The 20876-nt window shown below is 44.9% G+C and overlaps 1 protein-coding gene and 1 long non-coding RNA gene across 2 annotated transcripts in view; one reads left to right on the top strand and one right to left on the bottom strand.

The window, feature by feature from the left end:
• Window positions 1–7194: 7194 nt before the first annotated feature.
• On the bottom strand, window positions 7195–9567 carry LOC116412275. Its single transcript, XR_004223637.1, has 2 exons — window positions 9373–9567; window positions 7195–9228 (listed from the first exon to the last, which is right to left on the bottom strand). It is a non-coding gene; the product is annotated as an uncharacterized LOC116412275 (long non-coding RNA).
• An 810-nt stretch (window positions 9568–10377) lies between these two features.
• Window positions 10378–20876, top strand: part of treh (trehalase) — a 39554-nt gene continuing 29055 nt past the window's right edge. Inside the window, exon 1 of the mRNA XM_002935014.5 lies at window positions 10378–10465. Coding sequence (XP_002935060.3) covers window positions 10400–10465 — 66 coding nt within the window. The 5' untranslated portion in view covers window positions 10378–10399. The remainder of the gene's footprint in view (window positions 10466–20876) is intronic.

Here is a 20876-nt window from a genome sequence, read left to right as displayed (position 1 = left end):
TTTTTTTCCCCTTCCTATAAATTGAATGGCACTGAATGAAATGGTTTGTGTGGCCGTTATCTCCAATTTTTTCACCTACTTGAAGTGATAATCACTGGCTTATTTTGTTTCTCTTTGGGGAGGCAGTGAGGACTTCATAACTCAAGCACAGTGTTCACTAAACTTTTAGTAATGCACACATCTATTTAATCTAAAAGACCAAGCTGTTCCCCTAGTATAATTCTCTAGTGAGTTTATGCTTTGGCATTACAATACTCCTGTAACAAACATTTCTGGGGACAGTGATATCTTCAAGTTGTAAGCTAAGAATGCGCATTCAAAGTGTTGCTTTGAGCTGTGCCTCTCCCAATATGCTTGATGCTTGGCCTTATCTACAGGCAACATGAGTGAGGAGCCATCATGTTCTGTTTTATTAACCCCTTTCATAACTTCCCCCAAATACTTTATTTGCACCTCGATTGTGTAAAAGTATATGTGCACTGTGCAGCAAGGATTTTACTTCCAAAATCTGAAGGATTTTTCTAAAAATGATCCTTGATATGTGTTTAAATGATATTGCACATGCAGTTGTGCATTAAGCTCATGGCGCTAGCAGCTTGGGTGTAAGTACCATGGATCCCACGCTTCAGTAATGAGAGCACGCAATTGGAATCAATGAACTTTATTGAAATGCATTACTTAAAGTGAATTTTGCTCTGCTACTGAACTGCTTTGCCCTACGTAATTGGGTTTATGGTGCAATGAATTTTCCCTGCTCTTATACACAATGCACATGCCAATGTGATCCCGCACCGCTGCTCCTTAGTTCATGCTGCAACTATTTAGTTGCTGAGCAGTGATGTGCTGGTGCTAAAACTGTGATCCTTGCACGATTTGTTTTTTTAAATATTAGCACTCTCTGCCAGATACGTCTTGCAGACAGGTGTGATAGGCTGAGCACTATAGGAAAACATCGGCAGGCAGACCGCCTGCTTTTTGGTGCTGTGCGAATATTCTGTTAGGGACTGAAATAAAGTCAAATGGAAAGATGCTCTGGAATACCTAATTTGAATACTTTTGCCCCTTCTATAGTTGTCCAAATAAAAAACCTATTTTCAACTATTTTGTTGAGTAGTTTTAAGTAACTTCATGAATTTTAAGGCTGGAATGACTGACAGTTTATCTTGTATTCCCTTATCAGACCTTCTGTTAGCTCATTTTTCAAGCTTTGAAGTTCCTCAATGCCAACAGATTTGGTAAGGGTAACTAAATTTTAGGGTGGGAGTAAGGAAATTATTTTTTTTTTTTTTTTTTTTTTTTTTTAATCCAGAGTGAGATGGGAGCATCTTTCCTTGGCATAATTCAGGATTTGGTTAAAGTTGCCCTGTAGGTAAATCTAAATAGGCTTCCCTTTACTACAGGGCACCAAAACACTGTATTACTGTTCAGTGTTACAGGATCAAAAGAATTCTCAATACCTTTTACACTGAACAGGTTGGACATCTCATTCTGTTTTTATTTTATGGGTTGGGAGGTTTAGGATTTGCAGAAATAAAGCATATTGGGGCAGTTGAAAATTGCCTTCTCCCAGCAGAAAATAATTAAGTATATGGTTTTAGTTTAAATAAAAAGTGCAACTACACTGCAAACCTCAGTGGGTTGCTCTGAGCAATTGACATTTAGACCATTTGTTTTGTTTTTGGCTTTGTACCGCTTTCCAGTTCTAAACAGTAAAAAGTGAATTTCTTAATTTTTAGGAAAGGCAATCAGATTGTTCCCAAAATGTTTTATTGCAGATAAAAAAAAAAGGTAGGGGCACTGAGGCATTGTGCCTTTCCCCTAATTGGGTGGGTAGGGTGGGGGAAGGGGGGTGAATACAAATGATATACTCTGGCTGACAGAATTGCTCTAGTATACTTTGGCTGTGCAGAATTGCTGAGCAATTCCTCTAGTTTCTGCCACAAAAAGGGTAAATTCCTCTGGCCTATTGATTTGTTTAACCTTTAACTGCCAGCTCAGTGTCCTTGGCAGACATCAAACTATTTGAAGACTAATTTCTGCCGTTTTCTCAAACATCAGGCAAACAGAACAGCTTAGTTGCAGCCACCATAATTCTGAAGTTTTGTTTTGGTTGCGGGCATTTATATGGGGAGAGTAAGTGTTTGATGTTCAGTGCCAGAGTGGGGTGACTAAACTGCTGTCAGAATTAATTGGCTTACAATGAAATTTTTGAAAATGGCCTAGTGGGTATATATATTTTTTTTTCCAAACATAACCCCATTCTGTATTTTTGGTGTTGGTGGTTGTTAAACCAGTTAGAGAGTAAGATGAATGGTACAATCTGGAATTGTTTTTCTCCCTGTTTAAGTTATCATAATAAAAACCCACTGGAAATTAACATTGCATGTCTTGTCTGCTTTTGTGTACATTAAGCTAAAATGGAAACATTTGTGAAGCTGTTTTCATCAATACAGATACTAGAATAGTCTCTGATATAAAAAGAGTGCAGCGATATAAATAGCAAAAAGATAAAGGGACAAAAGCAGCAACAGAGTTGCCAAGAGCATAAGACTAATATCCCACAGTGTGAGTTAGTTGCTTGTAGTAGCAGATATAACGGATGCATAAGCCACTGGCAACTCCTGTTGCCGGTAAAGGAATTTTGGTGCGCTTTGGTTTTCCAAAGTCGCACAAAGTTTTCTCTGCAGGCAGTGCGGCTTTGGAAAGATAAGATATGTAGGCATTTCCACCGACTCCTATTGTGGGCTGAAAGGCATTTACCTGGTGTAGCAGAGATCTATGGCATGCAACTCTGGGACATTTGCCTAAGGGTGAAGACACACTGAGCTATGAGTAGCAGCTACTTTTTCACATCTACTAAAGCTCCAGAAAATCCCCTGCCATAGAAAATACTTGTCTCTGCTAAAATATACATAGGGACAATTATCAGTGAATGATCAGTATTGTCTATTTTAGTAGCTGCTACTTGTAGTTCAGTGTGTCTTCACCCTAAGGGCTCTGGCACACGGGGAGATTAGCTGCCCGTGTCTCAGGTGACTATCTCCCCGAGTTGCCATCACCTGCCATCCCACTGGCGAAAGTGTAAGTCGCCGGTGGGATGGCACACACGGTGGTGCGATCTCACTGAAATCCCCCGGCCGCGCATGCCATCCCACCGGCGATTTACATTTTCGCCGGTGGGATGGCAATCCGGGGAGATTAGTCGCGGGCGACTAATCTCCCCGTGTGCCAGAGCCCTAAAGGTGGTAGCGCACTAGGAGATTAAATCTGCACTGCCACAGGTGACTAATCTCTTAAGGGCTCTGGCACACGGGGAGATCTCCCCGAATTGCCATACCATCGGCGAAAATGTAAATCGCCGGTGGGATGGCATACGCGGTGGCGCGATTTCACTGAAATCGCACTGCTGCATTTGCCATCCCACCGGCGATTTACACTTTCGCCGGTGGGATGGCATTTTGGGGAGATTAGTTGCCCGAGACACAGGAGATTTGTCGCGGGCGACTAATCTCCCCGTGTGCCAGAGCCCTAAGATCAAAAAGTTTGTAAGTGAGTAACTGAATGCTTCCCTTTGTGAATATGTGCTAATGTATAGCTATTTTATCATCTAATACTAATGTCCCACAAAAAGATTTAGTTGCCCATGATAGATCTCTGCTACGGAGGGCAACTAATCTCTCCAAAATGCCTTTCCACTGGCAACTAAGGGAATTGCTGGTGGAAAGGCCTATGCATGTCTTCAATTTTCTGAACTCGCACAAATTTTCCTCCTGTGGGCAGGGTCGGACTGGGGGCTGCAGGGTCCACCGGAGCTCCCACTCCATGGGTCCTGCAGGTGACCCTGCCAGCCTCGTCCCATACCCCCCCCCCCCCCGACATCCTCACCGAGCGTGCGTAAATTGGGGCAGGCCGACCGTGCCTGTTGGCAACTTTGCATTAATTTGAAGTAAATCGGGGCCTACCTGTCTGTCAGGCCAATTTGACAGCTGCTATAGCACAGACTTTCAGCCTAATCTGTATATTAGGCCTTTACAGATGTTATGTGATCTCTCTCCAATGATTATAAGAAACAGTACTGGCAACAATTGCTAAAATATTTACAATTAGGGTAGTGCATACCTCCCAACATTTGAAAAATGAAAAGAGGGACAAAAAGAATTTTTCTCTGGCAGGTGTCTGTGGGACACAGGGACCATGGGTATAGTATCTACCAGCAGGAGGCAGGACACTAGAAGAGGAAGAAGAGTACGAAGCCCCTCCTCCCTGCTACTATACCCCCGTGCATATCCTGTTAGTGCCAGTTTTTTCTAGTGTCCTCAGGAGACAGGATCTCTCTACCATCCTAATGGATTTCTTCGCCCAGAATTGAATCTGGCACCAGGGGTTGACCTACAGGGGCCTCACCAAGGGCTTCCTACACAGGCTTCCCCTGTCGTGGGACTAAGCGCACTGGGGCCAGTAAGCCTCCTCTGGAGCGGGCCAGTCAGGGATTCCTGCCTCTGCATGTGAGTGCAGAAGCTTGTCCAGTGCTGCTTTTGCCTTACTCCAGGATCGCCACATCCAGGTCAGCCTCTGCCCTTGCCTGCCCAGCCCGCCTGCCTGCTCAGCCTGCTTTACCTAGTCCTCCCGGTCTCTCTCCCCCGGTTCGCCCCCATGCGTTCCACCGCAGTCCCTCTCCTTGCGCGGCTGTCTTAGGAAGGCATTGGCCATTATGGGCATTATTGGGCATGATTGCCCTGCTGGGCACTGACACTGTACTTGACACTGTACCATGTTAAGGTACTTGGCACTGTACTCAACCTGTACTTACTCTGCACTTGGCACCATACTCTGTATTGCCACTATACTTAACCTGTACCGGGCACCGTACTTAACCTGTACCTGGCTCTGTACTTAACCTGTGCCTGGCACTGTACTTAACCTGTGCCTGGCACTGTACTTAACCTGTGCCTGGCACTGTACTTAACCTGTGCCTGGCATTGTACTTAACCTGTGCCTGGCACTGTGCTAACTTGTACTTGGCACTGTACTTAACTTGTACTGGCACCGTGATTAACTTGTGCCTTGCAATGTGCTTAACCTGCGCGCGGCGCTGTACTAAACCTGCGCGCGGTAGTGTACTTAACCTATACCTGGTATGGTACTTAACCTGCGTTTAGGACGTTACTTAACCTGTACCAGCTAGGCACCTAACCTGTGCTTCACAATGTAGTTAACCTGTACTTGGCACTGTACTCTCCCTTACCTGGCACAATGCTTGACCTGTGCTTGGCACTGCACTTACATAGTAACATAGTAAGTTGGGTTAAAGAAAGACATACGTCCATCACATTCAACCATAATGCCTATATATCTAACCTGCCTGGCTCTGTACCTGTACCTGGCTTGGCACCATATTAACCCACTCTGACACGATACCTACACCGTGCGTGGCCCTGTATTAACCTGTCCTGACACGTTACTTAACCTGTTTGGCACCGCACCGAACCCGTACCTAAATGGCACCAAAATGTGCCTGGCACTGCACTCTACCCGTACTTGGCATGGTACTTAACCTGTACTTGGCACGGTACTTAACCTGTGCTTGGCCCTGTATTAACCTGTACTTGCACGGCCCTTAACACGGGCTTGGCTCTGTACGTAACCTGCACTTGGCACTGCACTTAACCTGTGCTTGGCTCTGTATTTAACCTGTATTTGGCACGGTAACTAACCGGTGCTTGGTTCTGTATTTAACCTGTACTTGGCCCTGTATTAACCTGTACTTGCACGGCCCTTAACACGGGCTTGGCTCTGTACGTAACCTGCACTTGGCACGGCCCTTAACCTGTGCTTGGCTCTGTATTTAACCTGTATTTGGCACGGTAACTAACCTGTGCTTGGTTCTGTATTTAACCTGTACTTGGCACGGTACTTAACCTGTGCTTGGCTCTGTATTTAACCTATACTTGCACGGCCCTTAACACGGGCTTGGCTCTGTACGCAACCTGCACTGGCACTGTACTTAACTTGTACTAGCATTGTACCCAACCTGTGTTTGGCACTGTATTAACCTGCCCTGGCACGGTCCTTAACACGGGCTTGGCTTGGTATTTAACCTCTACTTGGCACTGTACTTAACATGTATATGGCACCGCACTTCACCTGTACTTGACACAGTACTTAACCTGTGCGGGACACTGTACTTAACCCTTACTTGGCACGGTACATGGCTATAGACTTGGCCTTACACCTGGCACTGCATTTGCCACTGCGCCTGGCTCCGCGCCTGGCACCGCGCTTGGCACCATACTAACTACGCCCTGTACATCAGCACTGTCCACCCGGCCTGCTCTGACACTGTAATAAGCATTGTGCTACACAGTAATCAGCTCCGTTTCGCCTTACCCGACAGGATATCCTTCACTACCGACCTTATGCTGCTCGACGCTCACTGGGTTCTAGGGGAATCCCCCTTATGGTACAATACCTAGCATGCGGTAAGTGTCGCCAATGCCCCTTGTGGCAGAAAGAATCCGTTTTCATGGCTCCTGGTCGCAGCCTTTTTCCCAGGCCTAGTCTTGCCCTCGCCAGCCACCTCCCAAATCTCAGGGGTGGCTCCTGAGTCGGCAGCGGGGCGCTATACTTCAGCACAGGCTCCCATTCTCAGCTCGGACCCCGCTTACGGGCCATTCTGCTTCTACTGGCATTCCCAGTTGGCTGCTCGCCTGGATAAGATATTGGACAGGCTGGCCCGCGAAGGTCCTGTTTTTTCGGCCCGAATAGCTCAAGCGGCAGGCCTTCCATTCAGGAAGACTTAGCATAAGACTCCAAACACGCCTGACCACTGGGAGGATCATCCCTAGTGAAGGAGAAGCCTTCCCTGATGACCTAAAGGAGTCGGTAAAATCTCCCTAGTCTCCTTCCGAAGCATTTAACTCCATCACTGCATCGATCACTCCTTCTGGACCTTATGGTCACGGAGTCCCCCAGGATACTCCCAAGCATCAGAGATTACCGTCCGTATTCCATATCAGGAACAACCGGATAACCTTAGGCACTGAGTGGGATCCCCCCAGAAGACTGCTCTGGGCCTATTGGTGTCCCCAACCTTGCTATTCCTTCCGCAGCAAGGGTTGGTTTAATGGTTCCTTACCCACCCTTCTGTGGAGGTTCCTCTCCCTCAGAACACAGTTCTTCCACTTCATGAATTCCTTCCTTCTAGGACTCCATGGACAAGAGGGTGGAGGGACCCCTCTCACACACTCTCTCTTAGCAGGAGAAAGCCAACGTTCCATTGTGGTCCCAAGCTGGGACTCCCAGGCCACCCAGTCCTGGTCCAAGAAGCTGCCAGCCTAGCCTCCCAAATCCAGGACGCCAAGGAATACATTGAAAAGCGTCCCTTGAGGCAGCACAGGTGTTTAGCAACACAAGACACCCCGGTAACCTCCGCTGTTCACCGTGGCGACATCTCCGGTCAGCCAAGACTCCTCTACAGGTCGCTCACCACCATGCCTCCCAGGGCATGCCCCGACCGGGCCGGAACTCCTTAGACAGTCAAGACCAGGCCTTCCCGTCTCAGGGACGGTTCTTCATCCAAGGGCTCCAACACAATCTCTCCAGGGATACTCCCTCACAGATCACCCTGGCTAATCCCCTGGTTTAAAGAAACCCTCCAAGAGGCGGGCTCCACCTCACTTCGGAACCGTGGGTACACAAGATACCATCATCGAATCTGGTCATCAAGGATATCCACCTCCTTTTCCCACGGGAAGTCCTTATGCCTAGGGACGACAACCTTCCTTTCCATTCGCACAGGGTCACCTTCATGACCCCCAGTTGAACACCCTGCATCCGGAATCGAACAAGTCTGCCCGAAAGATCAGGATCCTACCCAGGATACGATTCCCTTGCTTGGTGCCTCTATACATCTCATATCAGCCAAAGTCGGACCCTCCTGGAATCACGATGGTGGCTTTGGTCCGCTGACGCCAGTCCAACAGGTGGGACCATAGCTCCAAATCAGCATTGGCTTAAGGGACCTGATCGTCCTCAGCAGCACAGCTCCTGACCAACACCAGGAAGATCAGGCTAACCCGCATGGCCATCCTTCTCCTACTCACATCGAACCGCAAATTCCACAATTCAGGGCCAGCTATCATGACCCTCCTGCCCCAGCGGCAGATGCCCTAACGGCTATGGGGACTTTAAACTGCATACGTTCCCCTTATTCTCCTCATCTGCCGCAGAACCGTCAGATCAAGGTGGAGTCATGAATCATCTTTTTGGGTTCCCTCTCCTGGCCAGAAAAGCCCAGTCCACCGACGATGGCACTCAGAAGTCTGACCCTGGCATATCCTCAGGACTTCTCGCTCAGGGTAACTCTCGTCACCCCGAGCCAGCCTCCCCAAAACCAACGGCCGGCTAGCAAGCACAAGGTTCCTCACCGGAAGGTAACCGTACCACGAGGACGGCTCGGAAGCTGGTACCCTCCAAGGCCTACCATCAAGAATGAAGGATATACCAGACCTGGCGCGTTCAGCGTTCCCCCTCCAGTTCTCTCCCTCTTGACTGGTTATTCCCACTGCTTAGTGGGGACAAGGTTAACCTTGGGATTCTCCCTCATCCCTCGGCTCGGCATCTTCCAGTGAGGATGGTCATCCTACTGGACATCACCACTTCCCACAGGAAAACACACTCCTCCTTGCGTCCCTACCTGGGACCGCAACCGGGCCCCCACCTACTCTACAACACTGGCCCCCTCCCCGGCCACCATCTCCCTTGTCTGCCTACCTCCAAGACAGTCCTCTTGACAGCTATCTCTGGAACAACGGAGTGCCTGAGACCTCTGCATTTACGTCAGTGCCCCTACCTTCCTCCATGCGGACCAGGCAGTCCTACGAACATTTTCCACCATTGTTCCAAGGGTGATTCCTTCCCTCACTCAACCACGTTACTTCCATTCACAAGGAATTGAGACTCCACTCTTTGGACCCGGTCAGGCATAAAGATTCACCTCCATCGGGGTAAAGACACGTACCGCAGGACCCGCAAGACCATATGCAGAGCTCGCATTGCTGGGAGGAAGCCTCCTCCCCTCTGCTCCAGAGCATACTCCACCACGGGTACTGGCACCTCCGGAGCCTTCCGGTACAAGATGTCGGCCGAACAAGTCTGCAGAGCCTCTACTGGGACTTCCGTCCTCACTTACTACTTACTAGCTAGGTCTCTGCGGCTTCCAACATTCATCTTGGGAGCAAGCACAACAGGCGACAATTATTAAATACTAGCCTCGCTTCTCCCACCCTATTGTTGGGACAGCTTTGGTATGTCCCCATGGTCCCTGTGTCCCACAGACACCTGCCAGAGAAAAGGTGATTTTGTGATACTCACCGTTAAATCCTTTTCTCTCAGGGTGTCTGTGGGACACAGGGCTTCCCCCCCGAAGCGGGCTATCCTGGAATTCTCTCTGCCTTCACTTACATAGTCCTTGGGTAACTTTTGGACAAAACTGGCACTAACAGGATATGCACAGGGGTATAGTAGCAGGGAGGAGGGGCTTCGTACTCTTCTTCCTCTTCTAGTGTCCTGCCTCCTGCTGGTAGATACTATACCCATGGTCCCTGTGTCCCACAGACACCCTGAGAGAAAAGGATTTAACGGTGAGTATCACAAAATCACCTTTTTTTGACCACGTCCACTTTGTGGCCATGCCCCAATTGCCTCACCCCATTTTTAAAATTCATTGTTAAAATAGTGCCCCCAATGGCCCAATAGATAGTGCCCCCCATGACGTCACACGTACGCACGGGCGCAACCTTATAAAAGGACCTGTCGCCGCCGTACGAGGAGCCGAATAAGGAGCAGGAGCCGCAAGAAGAGAATGAGTCGGAGCGGCTCGGCTGCAGCCAGCGCATCCCGCTGGCCTGGATAGTTTAATGAATGTTCTGCATTTTCGTAATGCGGGACATTCATTGAACAATCCGGGACAGCGGGACGCACTGTAAAAACCGGGACTGTCCCGCGAAAAGCGGGACAGTTGGGGGGTATGGGGTAGTGTAGATAAGGGAGAAAGGAGAGCAACCAGTATCATAGTACTGTATAATACTGACTTAGCACAGAATACACTGGTACAGTGTACTTCTGTAAAAAGTTGGTTTCCAATGGCAATTGCACATAACCAACTTATAAACTGTCACCCCCTTCATTAGATATTTTTGCGTTATAGAGAGCAACGCCTTCATGTCTATCTCATCAACACACTGGATAATTTCTACATGTGCACAATCATCTGTAAATTTACCCTCAGTCCCTAAACTCTGCTCCGCGCACTGACCCTCCCCTCTACCCATAAATCGTATGGTTTTGCTTGTCAGCTTGTAGCAGTTATCTGTTCCACCCCCACACTTCCCTCTAAGCAATGTCTGATGCCTTCATTAATGCAGCGTTACAGTGTTTACAACTCAGAACTACGACGCTGGAGCAGGTCAGACAATAAAGGGCCCAGACTTAGACTGGCAAGCAGTATATTTAGGCATGTACCAGGGGGTTGTTTGTGGAATGCCATAAAAAGTTGCTTGTAACTGTAGGTGACTGGGTCTCTGTGTGCTTGAAATGCCAGGGCCTATATTAACCCGTAATCTGAATATGGTAAGGGCCAAGTAGTTATTTGCTGCAGTAAGACTTACTGATGTTTTGTATGACAGTATGTGGCTTGAGGCACTGTGTGTTGTACTGTAAGATCACATCTTCCCATTTAACCAGGTATGGCCGGCAATGTTTTTGGGTAGATGTTAGTATTGTGATTACCTGTGTGCCATGAATTCTGGAAGATAGACCAGTAGTGTATATGTGTTTCTAGGATTTAGCTAGTGTGTTTTTAAGTGGGTTTGTAAACAGCATACCATCACAAATAGTTAAATAACTAAGAAACATTATAAGAATCAGGTGCAAATTTAGATTTAATTTTGTTTTTAATTAATTACTTTACTTCTGTGTGCCATGAGAGAGAGTTTCATCAAAAGTGTTCCTTCTAAAAACAGCATGAAAACTAACCGTTTTCCTAAAGATTTAGCCACAAGTAGTGGATTGTTTTTTCTTTTGGTGTTCTTTTTGGTATAAGGTAACCTCAGGGCTGAATTTAGTTTATATGTGCCCCTTGGCCAGCCTGCTTTAAAGGAAAACTATACCCCCAAACAATGTAGGTCTCTATAAAAATATATTGCATAAACAAGCTCATATGTAAAATCCTGCTTTATCTAAATAAACCATAAAAATATACTTTTTTAGTAGTATGTGCAATTGGGTACTCCTAAATAGAAAATTGCCATTTTAAGAATTAAGCCCCCCCCCCCCGGGATCATAGGATTCATAGTGCACACAAACAAGCCAATGCACCCAATAAAATGTTCTGATTATCTTAGTTAACCAACCAATCAATGGAGAGAGTTCTGCCTTTTGCTTCAACAATACTTCCTGTTACAGTTAGAACTGCATTATTTCTAGCCATGTGATCTCTGAGGGAGCACACAGCCCATCACTAAATGGTGGATGAAGGGAAAGGATGAAAAAGGGCAATATTTACTGATATACATCCAGCACAAATAGAAAGCACTCATGGCTTCAGTGTCCAATAAGTCAGTTATTTATTTAAACATACTATCTACGCATTTCAATCCACTCAGTATCGTCATCAGGATTACGATCCTGAGTGGATTGAAATACGTAGATAGTATGTTTAAATAAATAACTGACTTATTGGACACTGAAGCCGTGAGTGCTTTCTATTTGTACTGGATGGATTTTGATTGGTGAGTGCCGATATTTGCAAAGTTATATATATATATATATATGTTGCAAGAAGACAGGCACTCACGTATAAGTAGGTCCAAGGGAGCCTGGGTGCAGTTCCAAAATAATAGATGGAGTAGCAGTAGAGAGAGTCCGCACTCACAGGTCTTACAGAAAATGTAGAGGTGTTTATTTATATCAACATCTAACGTTTCGGCTGCATCCACAGCGGTCACAGCTCTACATTTTCTGTAAGACCTGTGAGTGTGGACTCTCTCTACTGCTACTCTATATACAGTATATATATATATATATATATATTTGAAAAGGGTGCTGCACACAGAATACAGATTCTTTTTAATACACTTTTTTGCAAGTAATCCATGTGCCGCATCTTTTTCACACTATTTATGGTGGAGGGATGTGACGGCGTCCTGAAGTTGCAGAGCACCGGGATTCACATTATGGATGAGTGTGGTGACAGTGTTCTTTGAGGTATATGTATTCCAGCGAGTTTAATAGTTTATCACCTTATGCACCGGATAGACTAACGTAATTGCACCCCAACTAGCCCTGACAACTTAAAACCACTGCCACCATTACCAAGGCAGTATAACCCCTTAAATGATTAACATTATTTTGGGTAGTGAGTCACTCTTCATAACCATACCTCCCAACTGTCCCAATTTTTGCAGGACAGTCCCTCTTTTAACAGCTAAGCCCGCAGTCCTGGATTCCTTCTGAAAAGGCCCTCGTTCCCTTTGATCTCCTGCACTGAATGCCAAAAAAGATACAATGTATCTCAAACTTAATTAAAAATGTAGCTTTGGCAGAGAGCCCAGAAAGTTAAAAAGCCACACCTGCACTGAGATACAATTGTAAAAGTAATAAGCAAAACAGGTCTCTTGGGGGAACTGAGACTTGCAGCTTAAAAGGGCAATTTCACCTTCATTAGCAAAACTGTAATAACACATAAAACAAGACCCGAAAACCACCAGAAATATGTTCAAACTTTAAATAACCTGCCAAATTTTGTAAAATGGGCGTGGTATTTAGGGGGTGTGGTTGCAAAAATACCAGCAGTCAAATAGCATTTAAACAGAAAAATGTTACCTTTCTGCATGGAGAGATAAGCATTTTAAACAGTAAATAAAATTAAAAGGCATAAAACACTTAAGGGCGTATTTATTATGCTGTGTAAAACTAATTCGCTGAAAAATCGGAGTAAAAAGCTGTGTAAAATAAATGGAAAAGATCGCTGTTTGAACGCCAGTATTTTCCATAAGTTCCGGTGGAAGAAAAAACACGTAAAAAATTTACACCGATTTTACGCCGTTTTTATGCCGATTTTACACGTCGAAGCCTGGTGATGTGTGGCGAATTTTCTCACCGTTTTTTACACAGCATAATAAATATGCCCCATAGAAACCCTATGTTACTGAGTAGAAATTCCCTTTGTCTTCCCTGAGGCAAAGTGAAAAACTGGTCACATGCTACAAATGGAATTGGAACCCCAAGCATGAACTATGGGGGTTGGCGTTCTAACTTTTTTATTTTCCTGCTGTGACAAATCCTCATTACCTCTGCATGTGATAGGAGAGCACAGGAACATGGAATTTATGACCCATTGTAAAAGAGTGGCAATTACAGGCCAGTTGCAATATGGTGTTAAAACTTCCCAGAACTGAAAACTAGCAGAGTATTGGCAGTGTATGTTTTCTATGCAAATAGAATTCCAGGCATTAGGGATGTCTGATAATCCAGTCACTCAAGAACCAACTTTTAGCTGGTGGGTATAGGATGGGGGTCTCTCACATACAACACAAGGGGATACCCAGGCAGACCTATAGTGAATATTTACATTGTTACATAGTTACATAGGGTTGAAAAAAGACAATAGTCCATCAAGTTCAACCCATCCAAGTAAACCCAGCACACACAACCCACACCTATCAATCTATACACTCACATACATAAACTATAAATACAACCACTAGTACAGGTATGGGACCCGTTATCCAGAATGCTCGGGACCTGGGGTTTTCCGGATAAGGCGTCTTTCTGTTATTCGGATCCCCTACCTTATGTACGCCAATAAAATGATTTAAACAGTAATTAAACCCAATAGGATGGTTTTGGCTCTAATAAGAAGTAATTAAATCATAGTTGGGATCAAGTACATGGTACTGTTTTATTATTAGAGAGAAAAAGGAAACCATTTTTAAAAAGGTGTATTATTTGATTAAAATGGAGCCTATGGCAGATGGCCTTTCTGTAATTTGGAACTTTCTGGATAATGGGTTTCCGGATAAGGGGTCCGATACCCGTACTAACTGTAGATATTAGTATCACAATAGCCTTGGATATTCTGCTTGTTCAAAAATTTATCCAGGCCCCTCTTAAAGGCATTTACATAATCTGCCATTACCACATCACTAGGAAGGGCATTCCCCAACCTCACTGCCCTCACCGTGAAAAAACACCTACGCTGCTTCAAATGGAAGCTCCGTTCCTCTAATCTAAAGGGGTGGCCTCTGGTGCGTTGATTGTTTTTATGGGAAAAAGAGCACCCCTTATCTGCCTATATTCCCCTCTAATGTACTTGTGCAGAGTAATCATGTTGCCTCGCAAGCGCCTCTTTTCCAGAGAAAACAACCCCAACTTCAACAGTCTAACCTCATAGTTTAAATATTTCATCCCCTTTACCAGTTTAGTTGCAGTCTCTGCACTCTCTCCAGCTCATTAATATCCTTCTTAAGGACTGGAGCCCAAAACTGCACTGCATACTCAAGCTGAGGCCTTACCAAGGACCTATATAATTATGTTTTCATCCCTTGAGTCAATGGCCTTTTTTATACAAGACAGCACTTTATTTGCTTTAGTAGCCACAGAATGACACTGCCTGGAATTAGACAACTTGTTATCTACAAAAACCTAGATCCTTCTCCATTAAGGGTACTCCACTAACCACACTGGTCCAATTAGAAAATGTTCCATTTACCACCACTCTTTGTAATCTATCCTTCAGCCAGTTCTCTATCCAATTACATTAAATGTTATGTTCTAGGCCAATATTCATTAACCTTCTGTGAAGGACCTGTATCAAACGCTTTAGCAAAGTCCAAGTAGATGACATCAACTGCCATTCCTGCATCGAGGTTCCTGCTCACCTCCTCATAAAAGGTGACTAAATTAGTATGGCAGGATCTGTTACGCATAAAACCATGCTGGCACAAACTTATAGTATTGTGAACTGCAATGTATTCAAGTACCCTATCCCTTATTACCCCTTCCAAAAGCTTTCCTACTACTGATGTCAGACTAACAGGCCTATAGTTTTCAGGCTGAGAGCGGGATCCCTTTTTAAATAACGGCACCACATTAGCAATTCGCCAGTCTCTCGGCACCATGCCAGGCCTCAACGAATCCTGAAAAATTATGTGAAGAGGCTGGGCAATCACAGCGCTCAGCTCATTTAATACCCTGGGATAATTCCCATCCGGTCCTGGACCTTTGTTTACCTTTACATGTTCAAGTGCCTTTTGAATTTCCTCCCGAGTGACCCATGCGTCAGTAGCTAAATTACTAGAACTGGGCATATTAAAAGGGAAGCCTTCATTAGCTGGCTCTTCAGATGTATAGACAGATGAAAAATAAGAGTTCAGAATTTCTGCTTTTTCCCCGTTCTCATCAACCAACTTACCCCCCCATGATAATAAGGTTCCCACCCCATTTTGCTTAATTTTTTTACTATTCACATAATTAAAAAATAATTTTGGATTCTTTTTACTCCTAACTGCAATATCCCTTTCCATCTCTATTTTAGCTTGCCTGATTTTTTTTGATTGATAGCTTTTTTGCATGCTTTATTTGCTTCCTTGTACCTGATGAAAGTTTCTGCTGTCCCAGCTAACTTGAATGCTTTAAAAGCACATTTTTTCTTACCAACCTCGACACTAACACTCCAGCCGTAAAGGTTTTGCTTTGCGATGCCTCTTCTTGCTTACAAGGGGAATATACTGTCGTGTATACTTGCAAAGAAATGTTTTAAAGATGTTCCATTTTCCTTCTTTGTCTAACCCTATGAAAAGCCTTTTCCAGTTGACACATTGCAGAGATCCCCTTATAGTGGCAAAGTCTGCACGTCTAAAATCAGTTTAGTTAATCCCTTATAGAGCTGTTTCTGCAGCATTATCTCAAAGGAGACCATGTTGTGATCACTGTTCCCCAAATGCTCACCCACACAAATGTTAAAGATGACAGTGTTATTAGATATCACCAGGTCCAAAATAGAGTCATTCCTAGTAGGTTCTTGAACCGCCTGAAATAAAAAGTTGTCATTTAGCATATTTACAAACCTACTAGCTTTTTTGGACTTAGCCACCCCATTACTCATCTAGGAGTATTGGCCTAGAACATAATATTTGTAATTGGATAGAGAACTGGCTGAAGGATAGATTACAAAGAGTGGTGGTAAATGGAACATTTTCTAATTGGACCAGTGTGGTTAGTGGAGTACCGCAGGGGTCAGTCCTTGGTCCTTTGCTTTTTAACTTGTTTATTAATGACCTGGAGGTGGGCATAGACAGTACTGTTTCTATTTTTGCTGATGACACTAAATCGTGCAAAACTATAAGTTCCAAGCAGGATGCTGCTGCTTTGCAGAGCGATTTGAAAAAATTGGAAAACTGGGCAGCAAACTGGAAAATGAGGTTCAATGTTGATAAGTGCAAAGTTATGCACCTTGGTAGAAATAATATAAACGCGAACTATCTACTGAATGGTAGTGTGTTGGGGGTATCCTTAATGGAGAAGGATCTAGGGGTTTTTGTAGATAACAAGTTGTCTAATTCCAGGCAGTGTCATTCTGTTGCTACTAAAGCAAATAAAGTGCTGTCTTGTATAAAAAAGGGCATTGACTCAAGGGATGAGAACATAATTTTGCCTCTTTATAGGACCCTGGTAAGGCCTCACCTTGAGTATGCAGTGCAGTTTTGGGCTCCAGTCCTTAAGAAGGATATTAATGAGCTGGAGAGAGTGCAGAGACGTGCAACTAAACTGGTAAAGGGGATGGAAGATTTAAACTATGAGGTGAGACTGTCGAGGTTGGGGTTGTTTTCTTTGGAAAAGAGGTGCTTGCGAGGGGACATGATTACTCTGTACAAGTACATTAGAGGGGATTATAGGCAGATAGGGGATGTTCTTTTTTCCCATAAAAACAATCAACGCACCAGAGGTCACCCCTTTAAATTAGAGGAACGGAGCTTCCATTTGAAGCAGCGTAGGGGGTTTTTCAAGGTGAGGGCAGTGAGGTTGTGGAATGCCCTTCCTAGTGATGTGGTAATGGCAGATTCTGTTAATGTCTTTAAGAGGGGCCTGGATAAGTTCTTGAACAAGCATAGTATCCAAGGCTATTGTGATACTAATATCTACAGTTAGTATTAGTGGTTGTATATATAGTTTATGTATGTGAGTGTATAGATTGGTAAGTATAAGGTTGTGTGTGCTGGATGGGTTGAACTTGATGGACTCTGGTCTTTTTTCAACCCTATGTAACTATGTAGATCAGTGCTGTCCAACTTCTGCGGTGTCAAGGGCCGGAATTTCTCTAGCATACATGGTGGAGGGCCGCTAATGGAAGCCAGTTTTGACCACTCCTCTTTTTGAAACCACACCCACTCCAAACCACACCTATTTTATCACAATGGTGGTAGCACAGCAAAATCCCAAATGCTTGGTCCTTACTGTGGGGATATCAACCGTCATTCATTTGTGAAAGAATTATGTCATATTAAGATATACCCTTAAATTCCATATGCCTCCTCCTCCCCTGTGGATAGCACAGCAACCCAGCACATAATTACACACCTTAGGGACCATTTAATGGCTATTTCCAACTGCTAACAAACTCCCACAACAAACCCCTGCCAGGATCACCTCCCACAAGCAACATAGGGCAAGCAGAGTATGGCACACACAGGCAGCGCTCTGCCTGTCCTATGCTGTCTGTGTGTGCCATGCTCTGCCTGTCCTACCCTGCCTGTGTGTGCCATACTCTGCCTGCCCTACCCTGCCTGTGTGTGCCATACTCTGCCTGCCCTACCCTGCCTGTGTGTGCCATACTCTGCCTGCCCTACCCTGCCTGTGTGTGCCATACTCTGCCTGCCCTACCCTGCCTGTGTGTACCATACTCTCCCTGCCCTATACTGCCTATGTGCGCCATACTCTGCCTACCCCATGCTCCCTGTGTGTGCCATACTCTGCCTACCCTATGCTCCCTGTGTGTGCCATACACACAGGTAGCATAGTCCAGGCAATACCTGCATAAGTACCTACAGTACCTATGTCTGAGGTGTGAACAGGTAAACAATGGAGGTGATTACTGCCTGAGCCTGAGGTGTGAACACTGCAGGGGTTGAACAATGCAGGTATTAAAAGGTGTGAACAACACAGGGGATTACATATTTAAACAATACAGCCTGATTACAGCCTGAATCTGAGGTGTGAACCATGCAGGGGGGCAGTTAATCTCAGTACTGATACCATTTAAAGTTTACACAAAGGTAAGCCATCAAAGCAGCCAGACAGGTGGGGGGCCACACAGATGGGGGTCGCGGGCCGCATGCGGCCCGCGGGCCGCCAGTTGGACAGCACTGATGTAGATAATTAAAGTCCCCCATAATAACAACTTGACCCAGTTGTGAAGCCTCCTCCATTTGCAACAGTAGCTGGGTCTCATGCCCCTTATCTATACGGGGTGGTTTATAGCATACACCAATGATCATTTTCTTTGTGACCTTCAGCCCTAGTGAAATTTCTACCCAAAGAGATTCAACGTTTTCATTGGTAATGTCTTTATTACATGGCTTTAAATCTGACTTTACATAAAAACAAACCCCTCCACCCTTTTTAATCTCTCTGTCTTTCCTAAAAAGTGTGTAACCATTTAAATTCACAGCCCAGTCGCATTTTTTCATCCCACAAGGTCTCAGTGATGCCAATTAAATCATAATTTTCAATACATGCAATAGCCTGCAGCTCCCCTAATTTACCCGACAAGCTTTGCGCATTAGCTAACGGAGAGTTAGAGCTAAGGTGAAAATTAGTCTGTTTCCCTTGTAACAACTGAAGCTCCTTATCTGATAAACTATATGCCCCCCCTCACTCCTCCCCCACAACCCTTTACTAGTCCCACTGCCCCGTGTACACTAGTTTTCCCATAAAACTCTAGCTCACCCACTCCCCCCTTGTCTAGTTCCTCCAGCCTCTTAACCATTCTCTCCCCTAGCACAGCAGACCCCCTTCCATTGAGGTGCAATCCGTCACGTCTGTATAGATTGTACCCCAAAGAAAAATCAGCCCAGTGCTCTAGGAACCCAAACTCTTCCTTCCTACACCAAGACTTTAGCCACGCATTTAGCTCCCTAAGCTCCCGCTGTCTCCCTAAACTTGCACGTGGCACCGGTAAAATTTCCGAAAAAATTACATTGGAGGAGCTTTGCCTAATCTTAGAACCTAGATCCCTGAACTCACTCTTTAATGTCCTCCACCTACCGTTCATTTTGTCGTTAGTACCGATATGTACCAAGACAGCTGGGTCATGCCCAGCCCCTCCCAATAATTTGTCAACCCGATCAACCACATGCCAAACCCTGGCACCAGGAAGACAGCAAATTGTTTAGTTCAAGCAATCCGCTCAATAGATTACCCTGTCCACTTTCCTAATGATCAAATCCCCTAAAACCACCATCTGTTTAGGCCTAGCTCTGCTCTCCTCCCCACCACTACTAGAGAAACTGGTCTCACGGCTGTTAGAGAGATCAGCCTCATTTAGAACCGCCAGTCCAGAGTTCACGCTCCCATCTTCTTCACACAATCTGGCAAATCTGTTGGGATGCGCAAACCCTGGCGCAGCCTTCCTCTTCCTTTTCCCCACACTAGATTGTCTAACTGTCACCCAGCTTACTGCCCTATCATCCTTTCGTTGCTCACTTCCCCCCAAACTATCTGACCCTGCTAGCTCTTGCTCAGTAAGCAAGAGACTTCTCTCAAGATTGTCAATCGAACGCAGTGTTGCAACTTGTTCCTCTAGGGCTCTAACACGAGCCTCTAAAGTGGCAATTCGCTCACAACCACAACAGACGTATGCACTTTGGAACTGTTGTTCCACAACTGCATACATGTGGCAGGCTGTGCACTGTGTCAGACCTTCAATGTTGCTGACACTCATTCTCCCAGTTACAGAAACAGTTAAACAGAAAAAGGTGAAAAGACTTGAAATAAATGCAAACTTAGTACCTTGTTTTAAACTCCCTTAGTTAGTAACTCTACTTACAGAGCGTCCACTTCAAGAGCAATCACTTACAGAGCACCAACCACCAGAGCAAGCTCCACTGGAGTGCCAGTAGGTCTATTTATACAGTCTATCCAGGTGAACTAATCAAACCTCACCCACCTCAAACTGAGGGTAATTACAAAGGAATGTAACTTCTGGCAAATCTGCTGTAAGCCTTATAGTTCATCAAAATTTGTAAATTATCACCGAAAACAGCAAATACCCCCAAAAAAAAGATTTTGAATAAAGTTAATAAAAAATACTTATCCCTTTTTTGTTGAAGTGAAAAGCAAGATGATTCCACCAGCCACCAGCCTGTTAGTAAGCCTGTTGTCTCAGGAATTGAAACAGAGGGTGCACCGTCAAATTGCAGTTAAGGTAGCCATGTGGCCGGTATTTTACTAGCCTGGCAGGTAAAAATTATGCTTCATGCCAATGTTATTAATAGGGAAATTATATTAAAATATAGAAAGGTTGGTTTTATTTTCCAGAAAAGGTGAAAACCCCAGTTATAGTCAGTCCGCTTGAAGGAAAATTATACATTTAGAATGAATATTTAACCAACAGGAAATAGAGAATAGCATAGGTGCCTTATAAAGGAATCCTACCAAACTGACAGCTTTTCTTATTAGCATTATCCAGTCCCACATACTAATACATACATAATTATATAAAACTATATTTTAATGAAAATGATTCATTTAGATGAAGCAGGGTAAATATACTTTATATGGACCACTAGATCTACGAACAGCCTGTTGCTTTGCTGAAG

The sequence above is a fragment of the Xenopus tropicalis genome, chromosome 7 (assembly GCF_000004195.4).
Source record: "Xenopus tropicalis strain Nigerian chromosome 7, UCB_Xtro_10.0, whole genome shotgun sequence".
NCBI lineage: Eukaryota > Metazoa > Chordata > Amphibia > Anura > Pipidae > Xenopus > Xenopus tropicalis.
The sequence above is the reverse complement of the archived record's forward strand: the minus strand, read 5'-3'. Positions and strand labels throughout refer to the sequence as shown.